At 45.0% G+C, this 16,981-nt stretch overlaps 2 protein-coding genes across 6 annotated transcripts; one reads left to right on the top strand and one right to left on the bottom strand.

The window, feature by feature from the left end:
• Nucleotides 1–944: 944 nt before the first annotated feature.
• Nucleotides 945–6,950, bottom strand: LOC116360119 (oocyte zinc finger protein XlCOF19-like). Of its 4 annotated transcripts, none has more exons than XM_031814780.1 (4): nucleotides 6,405–6,950; nucleotides 5,784–5,926; nucleotides 5,410–5,521; nucleotides 945–5,206 (listed from the first exon to the last, which is right to left on the bottom strand). In XM_031814780.1, the coding sequence occupies exons 2-4, from the start codon at nucleotides 5,817–5,819 to the stop codon at nucleotides 4,395–4,397; spliced, it is 960 nt and encodes a 319-aa protein (XP_031670640.1). In that variant the 5' UTR covers nucleotides 5,820–5,926; nucleotides 6,405–6,950; the 3' UTR covers nucleotides 945–4,394. The 4 variants fall into 3 exon arrangements, with proteins under 4 accessions (XP_031670641.1, XP_031670642.1, XP_031670640.1 ...); XM_031814781.1 differs by having other exon boundaries at nucleotides 6,382–6,950; XM_031814782.1 differs by having other exon boundaries at nucleotides 6,400–6,950.
• A 34-nt stretch (nucleotides 6,951–6,984) lies between these two features.
• On the top strand, nucleotides 6,985–14,900 carry LOC116360118 (zinc finger protein 628-like). 2 transcript variants are annotated; one of them, XM_031814779.1, is made up of 4 exons: nucleotides 6,985–8,073; nucleotides 12,355–12,476; nucleotides 12,855–12,951; nucleotides 13,200–14,900. In XM_031814779.1, exons 1-4 carry the CDS (start codon nucleotides 7,791–7,793, stop codon nucleotides 14,414–14,416), a joined length of 1,719 nt encoding a protein of 572 aa, XP_031670639.1. In that variant the 5' UTR covers nucleotides 6,985–7,790; the 3' UTR covers nucleotides 14,417–14,900. The 2 variants fall into 2 exon arrangements, with proteins under 2 accessions (XP_031670639.1, XP_031670638.1); XM_031814778.1 differs by having other exon boundaries at nucleotides 7,372–8,073; nucleotides 12,355–12,539.
• The last annotated feature ends 2,081 nt before the right edge of the window (nucleotides 14,901–16,981 follow it).

Genomic DNA, 16,981 nt, shown 5'->3' with positions numbered 1-16,981 from the left:
TCTAGCTTGCTGCATTTGCAAGTGAAACTGAAAAAAAATTACTCTCTATTTATCTCTTGCTTCTCCTTCATTTTGGAATAAATTAATTTGTTCAAAACTGTTCAACTACTGTCTTTCTCTCTCTTTGAGTCAACTATACACAACATTTTATGCACTGCAGTGCTAGCTAGCTGTAGTTTATGCTTTCAGTACTAGATTTATTCTCTGATCCTTTAATTGGGTGGACAACATGCTGCAAGAGCAGTGATAGGTCCTCTGGAAGTTGTCATAATTACTGTGTAAGTCTATGGTAGGGGGTGAGAACCATGAGCCTCCTAGGTTTTGTATTGAAGTCAATGTACCCAGAGGATGGAAACAAGCTGTCCTCTGGCTACATCATGTGCAACCCTACAGACTGCTCGAGGCTACTGTAGACCTTATTTGCTAAATAGTGTGTGTTAATCAATTATTTGGTGACGTGATTATATATAGTATAGTTTTATCTAAAAAATACATATTTTTTAATGTTTTACAATTTAAAATGTATTTAATTCACTGAGGAGCCTCCACTGCTACAAACTAATATGATCCACCATCAAACGGTGAGACTCTCAGACATTTCTGTTGTTTTGCTCTACAAACAAACACCCATAAGCCTTATCAGAAGGTAACCTGGTACCAGTTTCAAAACTGAATGTGAAAGATATATGGAAGTACACTAGTGCCAAAAAAAGGGGTTATGCCACATTCACATGCCAGTCGGAACTAGGAAACTCCGACATTTGAGACTTGCTAATTCGTTGATCACAGCCTGTGATTAACAGCAACCAGTTAGAACATTTCAGAATTTCCTAGTTTCCTAGTAAATGAGAACTTGTTCTCAACTAGCCTACCTGGTGAAATAAAGGTGAAAGAAAAAAAGAAAGAAATGTCTGGTTTAAACGTTCAACAGCACTGAATAGGTTAAACCCTAGAATAAACTTAAAGCTATCTTTTAGGGCTAGGCCTAAATCTATCAGCCCACACCATTCTATAAATGATCCATTAAACCAACCATGAGGAACATCATTGATCCAAAGTGCGATGATAGCACAGAACATGAAACAAATTTAAATGAAACTAGTTGAAACCTGTCGACCATAAAACCATAATGTTCGTGACCGCGATAAAACTAAATATAACCTTGCTTTTCGGCATAACAACTTCTTAATAAACAAAATGTACAAATAATCAGATTTTGTTTTAAATACAATAAATGTAAATCCAACATTTTTCTCCTTTTTTACACTACGTCATCACTTAGCTACGTCGTTCTTTTTTTACACTACGTCATCACTTAGCTACGTCGTTCTTTTTTTACACTACGTCATCACTTAGTTACGTCATTCTTTTTTTACACTACGTCATCACTTAGCTACGTCGTTCTTTTTTTACACTACGTCATCACTTAGCTACGTCGTTCTTTTTTTACACTACGTCATCACTTAGCTACGTCGTTCTTTTTTTACACTACATCATCACTTAGCTACGTCATTCTTTTTTTACACTACGTCATCACTTAGCTACGTCGTTGTTTTTTTACACTACGTCATCACTTAGCTAAGTCGTAATTTTTTTGCACTACGTCATCACTTAGCTACGTCGTTCTTTTTTTACACTACGTCATCACTTAGCTACGTCATTCTTTTTTTACACTACGTCATCACTTAGCTACGTCGTTCTTTTTTTATGCTCTGTCATCACTAAAGCTACGTCATTCCTTTTTTTACACTACATCATCACTTAGCTACGTCATTCTTTTTTATGCTATGTCATCACTAAAGCTACGTCATTCTTTTTTTACACTACGTCATCACTTAGCTACATCGTTCTTTTTTTACACTACGCTATCACTTAGGTACGTCATTCTCTCGCAGCATGAACCTTTCAAACAACAAAAGTAGCCCCAAATGTTTACACAACCAAAGCGTTGACTCTTGTAATCAATCGGTACAGAAAAACATAAAATAACAAGTCCTTCCCGGTCACTGTGAGAATAGATTGAGATCCCTGCATCATTAATCACTGTGAGAATAGATTGAGATCCCTGCGTCATTAATCACTGTGAGAATAGATTGAGATCCCTGCGTCATTAATCACTGTGAGAATAGATTGAGATCCCTGCGTCATTAATCACTGTGAGAATAGATTGAGATCCCTGCATCATTAATCACTGTGAGAATAGATTGAGATCCCTGCATCATTAATCACTGTGAGAATAGATTGAGATCCCTGCGTCATTAATCACTGTGAGAATAGATTGAGATCCCTGCGTCATTAATCACTGTGAGAATAGATTGAGATCCCTGCGTCATTAATCACTGTGAGAATAGATTGAGATCCCTGCGTCATTAATCACTGTGAGAATTCAAGATTGAATTAAAAAAGGATTCCATTAATTTTTTTTCTCACCAAACTACACACAATATCCCATTAAAATCTATATAGCTGGGTTTTGAATGGACAAATGGAGAATGTCTATTATTCCCTTCTATACACCCTATTCTTATATAGTGCACTACTTTTGACCAGAGCCTGCATAGTGCACTATATAGGGAATAGGTTGCCATTAATGGCTCGTCCCCTGTCCTCTCTATCTGTCTTTGTGTATTGTCTTCAGGTGTTTCTTCAGATGGCCAGTCTGTTTGAAGTGCTTGCCACACTCAGAGCAGATGTAAGGTTTCTCCCCAGTGTGGACCAGTTTGTGCCTCTTCAGATTATTGTAATCCAGAAAGCCCTTCCCGCAGTACGAGCACCAGTGTCTCTTCTCCCCGTTGTGCCACCTCAGGTGAACATTCAGCTCCACACGCCTCTTGAACCGCTTCACACAGAGGGAGCAGGCAAACGGTTTCTCTCCAGTGTGAACGCGGAGATGCGTCTCCATGTCGCGCCGGATGACGAAGCGTTTGTCACAGATCGGGCAGATGAACGGGCGCACGCCGCTGTGGACCATCTGCTCGTGCTTAGTCAGGCCGACGCGGTAGACAAAGGTCTTGCTGCACTGCGGACACTGGTGGCCCCGCTGATCACCATGGACGCAGGCGTGGCGGTTGAGGCCCTTGAGGATGGGGAAGTCCTTGCCGCAGGCTGAGCAGACGAACGGGCGCTTCCCCGTGTGGAGGGAGGCATGACTCTCTAAAGAAGCGGTGCTGCTCAGGACACGACCGCAGTAGGCACACTGGTTTTTGGCGAGACGTTTCGGTGGAGCCTGGGGAGCCTGTTGGAGCTGGTATGGAACCGGTGGCAACCACATCGGTTGTGATTGCAGGTAACGCCGCGCCTGCTGGAACATCAGTGGGCTCTGGGGGGACTTTTTGAAGCCAGAGTGAAGGCTGCCGGTGAACGCAATAGGTTGAGGGGTGGAGGGAGACCGTTTCAAATGTAAAGCCACCGCAGCCACCAAACGAGGTGTTAAGCGGCGAGGGGTGGTGGAAGTGACCTTGAACGGGTGAGTCTGTGGGTGAGGAGGGGTGGTAGGAGAAGGGTTCATGTTCGCTCCCGTAGCTTGGAGAGGGCTGGTGCGGCGTGGGCTAGACGTGGAGGCAGCGCGAGGGCTGGGGCTGTATAACAGGCGGCGCTGTGGGTTAGAAGGCAGAAACTGTGTCTGTGTGACCAGACCTCTTAGCTCTGACCTCTCTGTGAGGCCTTGGTGACCTTTGACCTACTCCTCTTAGCCTGGGCTAGCGCCAATAGTCTCTGAGCCTGCACCCAGGTCATGCTTCTCTTCTTGGATTTGGACACACCTCCAACAATAGGTGACTGTCTGGTCGGAGAGGTCACATCAGTGTTAGCTCCTCCCTCTTCCTCACTGATGATGTGGTTACTACTTCCTTGTCCACTAGACTTGTCGTCAGCCATCTCACCGTTAGCTGTGTCCTCTACTATATCCTGGTCAACGTGTGATTCCCTGGACTTTTCCTCCTCTGTTCTGCATCACCTTTGAGTAGTCGTGGTCTAGAGGGGCGGTTCTCTCTTCTCTGGGTTTCTTAGCAACCACTGGAGATGGAGTACTGTGCTGGGGGCAGGGCCTTAAGCGGAGGCGGAGACCAGAGAGGAGCGCTTCACGTTGACTTTCTGCCACCACCTACCTGGTCAACAATCTCCTCCTTTTTCTCGCCGGCAGGGGTCGTCTCCGTAGCGACAGACCTGGTTGTCACAGCTTCCGTAGACAGGGAGGGAAGAAAGCCCTCCCTCATCTTCCTGCCCTTCATCTTCCTCTCCCCCCTTTTTCCTCCTCCTCTTCCTCCAACCACGGCAGGGCGCGTACTTTGGGTACTACTGACAAATGTGCTAAAAACTGTGTCTTAGACATTTGAAAGGGGCAAGAGGGTGAGGGTGTAATTACAGCAGGGTCTGACAGCCGAGGAGGAGCTTCATCAGACATCCTCTCTGGGACAGCAGGTGACTTCGGTCGTGGCAGTGGGGGAGCGTTGCACATGATCAGTGACCAACGACCCCTGCTTCTCAGGGGGGCTGGCAGGTTCTGTCAACACAGTTGGAGAAGGAGCGGACTGGACCGGTGGTGTTAGCGATGTTGCCGTGGCAACACCCAACTGCTCCAAAACTGTAGGCGGTAGCGGTTGTGTTGGTGGTGCGGCCGGTGGTCCATCAGGTACAGCTGTAGGCCTAGCTGGTTGTGTTGAGGGCACTGCTATTGGACGAGCTACAGGTAGAACGTCTGTGAAGGACTGCGATGGTGATGATTGGGGTGGACGAGGGGGTACGGGGCTGGGCTGTGTATCCTGAAGAGGGGTTCTGGGTAACCCAGAGAGGACAGGTGGCAGGCGCTCTGACGCTGCTGCTGTCGACTTCACCGTTACGGTCGACTGGACAGTTTCTTTTGACAGAGTAGTTACCGTGGACTGGACCAATACAGCAGACAGGACAGGTGATGTAGACTGGATAGTGGCTGCTGATTGAGGAGATGCTGTCTGGTGTAATGTTGATGGAGACTCTGCTGCTGGTATTACCAGTGACTGCTGTTCTGCTCCAGGGGCCTGGCCTGCACTACCACTGGTAACCTCTCTGGTCCTGGGCTGGGATGGGCTGAGAGCCTGGGGGGCCTCCTGGGTGTCTGGATCTCCCTGGAAGACGGCCGCTGCGGCTCCTGAGGTAGACTGGGTGGTGGGAGGCCTTTCCTGGGTGTAACGGTTGATCAGGGCCCGGACGGCTCCAGGAGGGACCAGGGCTACAGAGGGACAGGACGGAGAAAGGTGGCGGGGATAGTGGAAAGCGAGAGACGCAGAGAGAGACAGAGAAAGAACAAAAGACAGAGAGAATAACAGTGGAGAGATAATTATAGATATTATTAGAGCCTGGTTCTCATTCCAATACTGTTTAATACATTGTAATAAGATGTGTGATTCAGAAGCAGGTCTCCCTAGTTCCTACCTCTGCCTGTTAAGTCTCTGAGAGGTTGTCTGCGGACCAGAGTCGGGGGCCTGCCCCCCTCCTTCTTCAGCAGTATGTACCCAGGGGAGTAGTCATCAGAATAGTCTGCCTCCTGATGGTGGTGGGGGGTGGGGCAATGGCACAATCAACCACAAAAGCTTAGGGTCATTGAAAACTCTGACAAAGACTGTGAGGCCGATGTACATAAGCTTAAATGAACAAGTGATACTAGCAAGCGCAGTGTGAAGGTTTCTCTTTTTTTCTGGGTTCACCAACAACAGGTTGAGTATAGAGAGGTGGATGAATTGACAAGACAGCACAAACAGATCTGGGACTTAGACTAGCTGGGGACTCAGGCTAGAAGCCTGTCTTACCCAGTCCACCTCCTGTTTGATCAGAACAAAGGCCATCTGTGGGTTGCCCTCCTCGTCATACGCTCCACAGTGCAGCTCAGTCCCCTGGTCCTCCTCCCGCAGGTGCTGCTCCCCAGCCCGAGGTAAAGCCTGCTTTGTCAGAACTGAAAATACCAGACCAGAAGAGAGTTGTACTTAGGATAAAAGGCACAAAAAACACTCTGTGTTAAAGTTTAGAAACAAACTTATGTGACAGAACATTTCAACATCCTGTGTTGCATCCATACAAATAGAATCCCGTCAAATTGCCAGGGTTTGAGGTTCCAAGTACATTCTATTTCATCTATTTCTATGGTTGCAACATACCTATCATTTGGGGTGACATATAAATCCCTAGGTTATGAAGCATCTCTTATCAGTCATTTATGAATGCATAATAGTATTGACTACAACTCTCAAAACGATATGTTCTGCCTAATATTGTAGTCTACACAAATTAAACGTAGCTACATGAAGTAGTTTTGGAAAAATTGGCTGTGATTCTACATGCTCAGCTAGCTAGTTATCAAGATGTGTGATCATGGGTGAGTAATTAGAACGTAGATAGATAGTTAGCTACAGTGGATAACGTTTTCACCTCACCGCATTGAACGCCGATGTCACATTTTACGATACGTGTAGCACTTTGACTCGGTCTGGGCTCTGTGGTTTTGGCGTTCACTTTCACCGGTCCATCTCTTCGTTATTTCATGGGATCGACAACTCGATTTGAGGTCCTTGTTCTCTTTTTTTATTCTGGATATTTCGGCTCGCAGTTCCTCAATAATTGTTTCGAAAAGTTGAATTGTCTCGGTGACTGCAGTATTCAATACACTCTCCATAACAGAGGCGAACTGAATTTGAAACCCTTCGTTCGACATGTGGGTGGCAGACATCTTCAACCAACACTCATATACATGTACAATCGATTATTATTTCGAATATAACTTACAAGATTGATCAGAACATGGCTTCTTCTTCTATGGACACGGCACACAGTGCTTTGTGTGACGCACTGAGGGGTGTGTAGATTTCCTGTAAATATTTTACACCATTTTATAAAAATAGCCGGATTATATTTTCAACCTTTTTTACAGTCAACGTGAGAACATTCAAAGGTTTTGTTCAAATAAAGGCATCTCTCCAGAGAGGAGCGTAGTGTAGATTGTCCCACTACCAGATCCGTAGGTTTGTTTCCGGAAGTGCTATTATTGTTTGGGAATGACTATAGCGAAGATTTGTTATAACTAGACCAAGATAGACACAGCCTGTTGTTTCCAATGGGAACAAATTAGTCACAGTGGGCAGAACAAGGAAAGAGGTGGTTAGAGCCAATCACGAACTAGCAAGATCCTATTGGCGCGTTCTAGCATTTATCTGCATATTTCCGTTACTTCCCCCTCCTCGCCTTGACGTTCCTTGTAAACAACGTGATTTAAAATTTAAAAAATCGCACATGGTACACTCTGTTCATAACATGAAATAGTTTGGGGAACAGAAAATTGTTTTGAGATCAAATTTCATCGACGAGCAAAATGTCGTTCCATATTCTCCCACTAACGGCCAGTAGATTTCCTGGCACTATCATTTTTGGTAGTGAATGGAAAGGCTAAGCGGATGCTTTACATTTTATACATCCGGTGAAATGTCTGTCTCATTGTTCTATCTGTGATTTTAGTGTTGGCTCTGTAACTATCAAACGCTAGTTACCTAACTGTCATAAGCTTGCGGTCTTTCAATGCCTATGGTATTTCTTTGTTCGAATATCCTCATACAGTAAATGCTACATCTTATATCTAGAAAGTATTACAATTGTTATTAGGACCGTCATTGAAAGAGACAACATCCAACAGTAGCTAGCCTGCTAACGGTAGCTAGCTAGCTTCCTAGCCTTTTGATGAGTTGGATCGTAACACTGACCCACCTGAACAAAAGTACCTAAATGTTACGAACTCTTAACTGTAGCTAGCTACACATAGACAGTTTGCTATGATGTCTGAAGCCATCATAACCTTCCAGTCTCAGCTCTCCGGAGTCATGGAGACTGTATTCAAGGCTGCTATGTACGAGATCACCAGACTGGTGGACGATAGCTTCCTGAAGGAGATGTCCCGCAGCCGGGAGCAGGTCGAGTCACTGAAGAAGCGGCTGCAGTGGTCGGAGAACAGACGCAGGGATAGGGACAAAGAGCGAGACCGGAGGGGGAAGTGTGCGGACTGTGGGAGAGCTGACGAGGAAGCCGAGGAGAGAAGGTCTGGAACCTCACAGACAGGTGAAAAGAGAGACATCAAAACACATATCTACAATGTACAAAACATTAGGAACACCTGCTCTTTCCATGCCCGACTAACCAGGGGAAAGCTATTTCCCCTAATTAATGTCACTTATTAAATCCACTTTAAGTGTCGATGAAAGGGGTGAGACAGGTTAAATATGAATTTTTAGGCATTGAGACATGGATTGTGTATGTGTGCCATTCAGACGGTGAATGGGCAAGACAAAATATTGAAGTGCCTTTGATGGGTATGGTAGTAGGTGCCAGGCGCACTGGTTTGAGTGTGTCCAGAACTGCAATGCTGCTGGGTTTTTCATGCTCAACAGTTTTCCATGTGTATCAAGAATGGTCCACCACCCAAAGGATATCCAGCTAACTTCACACAACTGTGGGATGCATTGGAGTCAACATGGGCCAGCATCCCTTTGGAACGCTTTCAACACCTTCTAGAGTCCATGCCCCAGACAAATTAATGCTGTTCTGAGGGGAAAATGGGGTTGCAAATCAATTATATATATATATGGATGTATATATACATACATACAGTACCAGTCAAATGTTTGAACACTCCTACTCATTTAAGGGTTTTTCTTTATTTCTTTTACTGTTTTCAACATTTTTGAATGATAGTGAAGACACCAAAACTATGAAATAACACATATGGAATCATGTAGTAACCAAAAAAGTGTTAAACAAATCACAAAATATTTTATATTTGAGATTCTTCAAAGTAGCAACCCTTTGCCTTGACAGCTTTGCACACTCTTGGCATTCTCTCAACCAGCTTCACCTGGAATGCTTTTCCAACAGTCTTGAAGGAGTTCCCACGTGTGGTGAGCACTTGTTGGCTAATTTACCTTCACTCTACGGTTCAACTCATCCCAAACCATTTCTATTGGGTTGAGGTCGGGTGATTGTGTAGGCCAGGTTATCTGATGCAGCACTCCATCACTCTCCTTCTTGGTCAAATAGCCCTTTCTAAATTAATCACAGACAGTGTCACCAGCAAAGCACCATAATACCACCTCCTCCATGCTTCATGGTGGGAAGCACACATGTGGAGATCATACATTCACCTACTCCACGTCACACAAAGACACTGCTGTTGGAACCCAAACTCTCAAATTTGGACTCATCAGGCCAAAGAGCAGATTTCCACCAGTCTAATGTCCATTGCTTGTGTTTCTTTGCCCAAGCAAGTCTCTTCTTCTTATTGGTGTCCTTTAGTACTGTTTTTTTTGCAGCAATTTGACCATGAATTCGCAGACGAGTAGGTAAACCACCACTACCCTCAGTATTATTGGCCAACATGCAATCATTTGAATTCAAACTGGATGATCTACGGCTAAGACTATCCTACCAACGGGACATTAAAAACTGTGGTATTTTATGTTTCACTGAGACATGGCTGAATGACGACACAGATAATTTAGAGCTGACCATCTTCTCCGTGCATCGGCAGGACAAAGCAGCTACGTCTGGGAAGACGGGGGGCGGGGGTCTGTGTCTATTTGTCAACTGCTGGTGCGCGATGTCTAATATTAAAGAAGTCTCGAGGTATTTCTCGACATAGGTAGAATACCTCATGATAAGCTGTATACCACATTATCTACCAAGAAAGTTCTCATCTATATTATTTGTTGCCATCTATTTACCACCACAAACCGATGCTGGCACTAAGACAGCACTCAATGAGCTGTGGAAGGCCATAAGCAAACAAGACAATGCTCACCCAGAAGCAGCGCTCCTAGTGGCCGGGGACTTTAATGCAGGCAAACTTAAATCCGTTTTACCTCATTTCTACCAGCATGTGCAAGTAGAGGGAAATAAACTCTAGACCACCTTTACTCCACATACAGAGACGCATACAAAGCTCTCCCTCCATTTGGCAAATCTGACCATAATTCTATCCTGATTCCTGCTTACAAGCAAAAACTAAAGCAGGAAGAACCAGGGACTCGCTCAATACGAAGTGGTCAGATGACAAGGATGCTACGCTACAGGACTGTTTTCCTAGCAAAGACTGGAATATGTCCCGGGATTCATCCAATGGCATTGAGGAGTATATACCACCTCAGTCACCGGCTTCATCAATAAGTGCATTGACGATGTCGTCCTCACAGTGACCGTACATACATTCCCCAACCAGAAGCCATGGATTACAGGCAACATCAGCACCAAGCTTAAGGCTAGAGCTGCCACTTTCAAGGAGTGGGACACTAATCCGGATGCTTATAAGAAATCTCACTATGCCCTCAGACAAACCATCGAACAGGCAAAGTGTCAATACAGGACTATGATTGAATCCTACTACACCGGCTCTGACGCTCGTCGGATGTGGCAGGGCTTGAAAAATATTACGGACTACAAGGGGAAACCCAGCCACAAGCTAAATGCCTATCTGCTCGCTTCGAGGCAAGCAACACTGAAGCATTAATGAGAGCACCAGCTGTTCCGGACCACTGTGTGATCACGCTCTCCGTAGCGGATGTTAGCAAGACCTTTAAAAAGGTCAACATTCACAAACTCTCTGGGCCAGACGGATTACCAGGATGCGGACCAAAAGGCAAGTATCTTCACTGACACTTTCAACCTCTCCCTGACCGAGTCTGTAATACCTACATGTTTCAAACAGACCACCATAGACCCTGTGCCCAAGAAAGGGCACAGGGACTAACTTGCCTAAATTATTAGCGCCCCGTAGCACTCACGTCTGTAGCCATGAAGTGCTTTGAAAGGCTGGTCATGGCTCATATCAACACCATCATGCCGGAAACCCTAGACCCACTCCAGTTTGCATACCACCCCAGCAGATCCACAGATGATGCAATCACAATCCACACTTCCCTTTCCCACCTGGACAAAAGGAACATCCTATGTGAGAATGCTGTTCATTGACTACAGGTCAGTGTTCAACGCCATAGTGCCCACAAAGCACATCTAAACACCTCCTTCTGCAACTGGATCCTGGACTTCCTGACAGGGAGTAGTGGTGGTTTCCCTACTCGTCGGTGAATTCATGGTCAAATTGCCACAAAGGAACCACTACTAAAAGACACCGATAATAAGAAGACCTGCTTGGGCCAAGAAAAACAAGTAATGGACATTAGACCGATGGAAGTCTGTCCTTTGGTCTGATGAGTCCAAATTTGATTTTTAGTTCCAACCGCCATGTCTTCGTGAGACGCAGAGTAGGTGAACAGATGATCTCCGCATATGTATTTCCATGCATGGAGGAGGTGGTGTGATGTGTGGGGGTGCTTTGCTGGTAACGCAGTCTGTGATTTATTTAGAATTCAAGGCACACTTAACCAGTGTGGCTACCATAGCATTCTGCAGCAATATGCCATCAGCTATATGACATCTGGTTTGCACTTAGTGGGACTATTATTTGTTTTTCAACAGGACAATGACCCAACATACCTCCAGGCTGTGTAAGGGCTATTTGACCAAGAAGGAGAGTGATGGAGTGCAGCATCAGATGACCTGGACTCCACAATCACCTGACCTCAACCCAATTGAGATGGTTTTGGATGAGTTGGACCACAGAGTGAAGGAAAGCAGCCAACAAGTGCTCAGCATATGTGGGAACTCCTACAGGACTGTTGGAAAAGCATTCCAGGTGAAGCTGGTTGAGAGAATGCCAAGACTGTTCAAAGCTGTCATCAAGGAGAAGGGTGGCTACTTTGAAGAATCTCAAATATAAAATATATTTTGTTTTCTTTAACACTTTTTTTTGGTTTCATGATTTCATATGTGTTTCTTCATAGTTTTGATGTCTTCACTATTATTCTACAATGTAGAAAATTGTACAAATAAAGAAAAACCCTTGAATGAGTAGGTGTGTCCAAACTTTTGACTGGTACTGTACATACATACAATCAGTGGAGGCTGCTGAGGGATGGAAGGCTCATAATAATGGCTGGAACGGAGTAAATGGAATGACATCAAACTCATTGAAACCATGTTTGAAGTATTTGATACCATTCCATTGATTCTGTTCCAGCCATTACTATGAACCCGTCCTTCCCAATTAGGGTGCCCCCAACCTCCTGTGGTAAATATAGAATCACTCTGAAGTGGGGCTGCTGTAATGTGTACATTCCATACTTTAGTGATCAGACAGTATTGGTTTAAGAAAGGAGTCAGTCATGGGTGGTGGTGGCATCTTAATAAGATGTTTCCTTTCCTTCATCTGATGTGAGGAGACTCCATTATCCACAATGTTACTTACTTTTTACTCCAAATGAAATGTTCTCTTTGTTTACCTGTGGCCAGGTGTGGAGAGGGGGCGTGGCCTGAAGCAGGAGGAGTGGAGCAGCTGTGGGGGCGTGGCCAGGGAAACAGCATTCAATGATCTGGAGGAGGCTGAGGCCACCAGCCCTAGGAGAATCTCTGAGGTAGGCAGGGGACTGACTAAACACATGGAGGCTGAGGCCACCAGCCCTAGGAGAATCTCTGAGGTAGGCAGGGGACTGACTAAACACCTGTGGGGGGTGTGGTGTTACAGAATGTTCAGGTGGAAATATATTGTACATAACAGATTGTCTGTCACAAAGAATAGGGCAGCCATTTTCAAACCTCTCCTCATATTTGAACTGTTCCGGAACTTAAACACTTCACTACTTGAATCAAGTATGCTAGTTCAGGGCTACAACAAAGTTGTGAGATGTCTGGGGGTCCCAGAGGAGAGTTCTGAATATAGAACCATCATTGTCAGCTCTATTCAATCACTGTCAGTTTATCCATTATTTAGTCAGAATAATTTGCTCTTCCAGTCCACAGAGGTCGGAGGTCAGAAGCTGGACAGCCTGCTGAAAGAGGAGCCTCTCCACAACACTGAGCTACAGGAGAGATGGGGCGTCTGCCTGGATGGTGAGTTGAGGAGTTTACCACAAATATAACACAGACAATAACCTACTTTTTATGATGATGAGAATGATAACAAGAGTAACTTTTATAGTATGCGGTTTCATTTAAAATGTATTCATTATTATACATGGAAAGTCAACTTGAAACTGTAAGTAGACATTTAACATTACAGTTACTCTACTACCGTTTCTAGTAATTCTAATGTCTTAAATATTAATGCTTCTAATGCCTCATGTCCCCTGTGTTTTCAGGGGCCGATGGTTCAGACATCTCAGGGCCCAGTAAGAGTTTTATTCAGCAGGATCTACAGCGGTGCCAGGATGACTGGGCTTCTGGTCTAGACCAGCATCCTGAACCACCTTGCCCCGAGGGAGACCCAGGAGACCCCAGCCAACCTCTCTACCGCCCCCGCTACAGCATTGAGGAACTGGGGGACGGCTTTGAGAAGTCTGGTTACGGCAGTAGTGGTAGTGGCGACCATCTTCTAGACATGGAAGGGCTGGATAGGCTTCCTGGTTCCCAGTCTCGTCTGGGGGGGCTGAGCTACAGAGCTGCAGGTCACTACCAGGTGGACCTGGGAGGGTCTGAGGGGGGAGACCATCGCTCCCACATGCCTCGCTCCCATCGGAGCCGGAGGGAGCAGGTGGGGTCGCCAATGCCATCCCCCCACCCGGAGGTGGGAGACCTGAACTGCCTGTTGATCAATGAGGAGGGGTACCTGCAGGACTCCAGCGTCTTGTACCCTGAACACGGTGTCCCAGAGTCAGGTAGTAGAGCCGGCCACAGGGGGCTAACCTCCATCCACTCTGGAAGCTCAGCCCACAACAACAACACAGACAGCCTGTATGGTGCTGCTGACGACTTTGGACTCTCTTTAAACCTCAGAGATCGTTCACAAGAGCAGGTAACAGGAGGAGGGGGGAGGTGTCATGCCTGCAATCAGTGCAGCATGACCTTCCCAGACTCTGGTTCTCTCAAGGTCCACAAGCAGAAACACAAAACGGGGAGAAAGTCGAGTACAGGGTCAGGGTCTGTGCCTCTGTACTCCTGCACCCAGTGCGGTAAGACCTTCACCCAGGCCTGCAACCTCAAGGTCCACCAGCGAGTCCACCAGGCCAAGGGACTCCACCTCTGCAGCCACTGCGGCAAGGGCTTCACCTCCTTCTCCGACCTGAAGAGGCACAAGTGCAGCCAGACCACAGACAAGCCCTACTGCTGCTCCATCTGTGGGAACAAGTTCAGTCGGCTCTGGAACCTGAAGGTGCATCAGCGCATTCACACGCAGGAGAAACCCCACTGCTGCAATATGTGTGACAAGAGCTTCACACGGGCAGACATTTTGAAAGTGCACCTGCGCACCCACACTGGGGAGAGACCGTACTGCTGTTCTGTGTGTGGACTCAGCTTCAAACGACTGGCACATCTGAAGTCACACCAGCGCAAACACAGGCCAAATCTCCTGGACTGATTTTTTTATTGATAATTTTTTTTTGTTATATAGCAGACACTTACAATTGCTACATGAATCTTCGGACAGCTAGTTTTATTATTTTATTTGACATTGAGAACATTTCTTGTGATCAGTTCTTTATTAATAAGGACATTGAAAATATGAACATGTTTGCTGTGATCTAGTGTACATTAAATTAGGCAGCTCTGCTATTCTTACAACTTTGCCCAGTCAAAAAGGCGGAACTACTTTTCTATGAGTTCTGATCCTTCTAGCCTTGATTTTCATTTTTATAACATATACAGTATTTCACTTTTTAATATGTATAGTTTTTACTAGGTGTTGTCCAATTAATTCTGTAACCCTCTTCAAATCAAGTTTGATTGGAAAATGCTGTTCAAATGAGGACATGCATTATCAAATCTTTGTACTGAGTTTAATCTTTGTTTTCATTTAACATGCCGTACAAATGAAGGCATTTTAATAAATTATTTTCAGAGTGCCTTGGTCCTCCTTTCTTTTTGATGAAAATATGAACGTTTGTAAATCTGTGTGTTGGTTAAGAATTCACGCCATACATGGACTGTCTATGAATTGTCTGTCAAAAATATCATGCCAACCTAACAAACATTTGAATATGGGACGTCGTAAGTCTGCCATGATTGTGTTCAAGTGCATTTAAAGTCTGACCAATTCTTCAACCAATAAGATTTTAGATATCTGGATTGCTAGCTAACATTGCTAATAATGAAGTTAGCTTGTGACGTGTTGATAGGCCGGTTCAGCATGAACAACAAAATAATCAATCAACAATAAGATAGTATAGTCCTGTCAGAGTCAAGTCTCAGTTCGAAACCTTAGTCCTACCAGAACCTTTGGTTGAGAGTGTGAGTCCTTAAATGGAAGTCCAAGACCAAATAAATGTTTGTAACCCAAAGGAAGCCCCCCCCCCCCCCCAAAAAAGGTAATCCAACGAGATCTAAATTTAAAAGCAATAATCCAACAGAAAAGACACAATGGGCCACACTCCCCTGCGCTATGTCTAGATATTTTCACTAGCGCCAGGACAACACCAGTATCGAGATATTTTTTTAGATGACAAAAATGAAAACATGGAGCAGACTTAACCTTTTAGTCCTTTAAAAACCTGCTGTATGTAAAATACTGTGTGCTATAGCTTGGAAAATAAATACATGGGACTCTGGATGACAACATAGTGATGTTTGTTTAGGACTGTTTTGCTAAAGAACTCCACTTTAGTGTTTTGTTTCCTTATGACGACACTGGTGTCATCCAGGGGCCTGTTGCACAAAAGTAGAATTAAGACATCCGGGATAAATGACTCAGCTGAGCTCAATGAAGCCAAAACATGTGCGTCCAGGCTTAATTGGTTGCACAAAGACCAAGCCAGGATGAGCAGACACGGATTCATTAAGCTAGGTGAAACCAATCCTGGATAGGTGCGCGCTCACGGCTCACTCAAATAGACCCCGCCACAGATCACAGATTAACTGATTTACCATGGCAACTAGAGCCGCGTACTTTTCCCTGTCGGAAGCACAAATCCTCATGGAGGCATACGAGGAGGTAAAAGATATAATTAAGAAGAAAGGCAACACCGCCACAGTGATAAAGCAAAGAGAAAAAGCGTGGCAAAGTATTGCAGACCGCCTGAATGCGTAAGTAGTGCACAATTACACACTCACCGCTCCGCTGAAACATCACAATTACAATTCAAATATTTAATTCACATCTCCAAAAATGCAGTTGTACTGTAATTATGAAACGGTTAAATTTTTTATTGAAATGCACTGCAGATATGAGTGAAATTGTGTAAAGTAACTCCATCACACTGTATAAAGCTATGATAAATTTTTTGATATTTTTACTGAAAACAAGACAAAAATACCAAGTAATTTTTTGCAGTGTGACTCCATTAAATGTGTGTGTGTGTGTGTGTGTGTGTGTGTGTGTGTGTGTAGATTAAACATGAACGGGCCAAAACGGACATGGCAGCAGGTCAAAATCAAATACAAGAACATTCTGCAGAATGGTATGGTCCCTGACTAATATTTAACAAAGCACAAGCATATATTGTACCCAGAAGGTGCCTGCTCACACATTGTCTGTACTGTTTTAGCAGTGAAAAAGAATACCCACAGACAAGGCACGGGTGGTGGGGTCACCAAAGGCTGACCTTACCCCAGCAGAGGACATGGCCTTGGAGCTAAATAAAGGCAGGCCCGTCTTAGAGGGGATCCCTGGGGGGAAAGAGACGAGCATAGGTTCCTCCCAAGATGCCACCCGCTTCATACAAGGTATGTCCTTCCATCTCTACATGGGATACAACCACATTCATATTGAATCAATTTGGACTGTCTGACTTTGGTTTACCTATTGCCTTGCAGTGTCTGGCAGCACTGTGTTCCTGTTAGAGCCACCAGCACAAGCACCAGACGATGCTGATCCAGTGAGTACTCCATCAAAGGCATACTGTAGGCCTGGCATGTCTTGTCTACTAGCTTCAATATGAATCCGATTAAATGTGATAGGGTGAAGGCCCCAGTGCAGCAGCAACAGCAC

This window comes from Oncorhynchus kisutch, unplaced genomic scaffold, assembly GCF_002021735.2.
Source record: "Oncorhynchus kisutch isolate 150728-3 unplaced genomic scaffold, Okis_V2 Okis07a-Okis12b_hom, whole genome shotgun sequence".
Classification (NCBI taxonomy): domain Eukaryota; kingdom Metazoa; phylum Chordata; class Actinopteri; order Salmoniformes; family Salmonidae; genus Oncorhynchus; species Oncorhynchus kisutch.
Note: the sequence above shows the minus strand (reverse complement) of the source record. Positions and strands in the feature narration are given on the sequence as shown.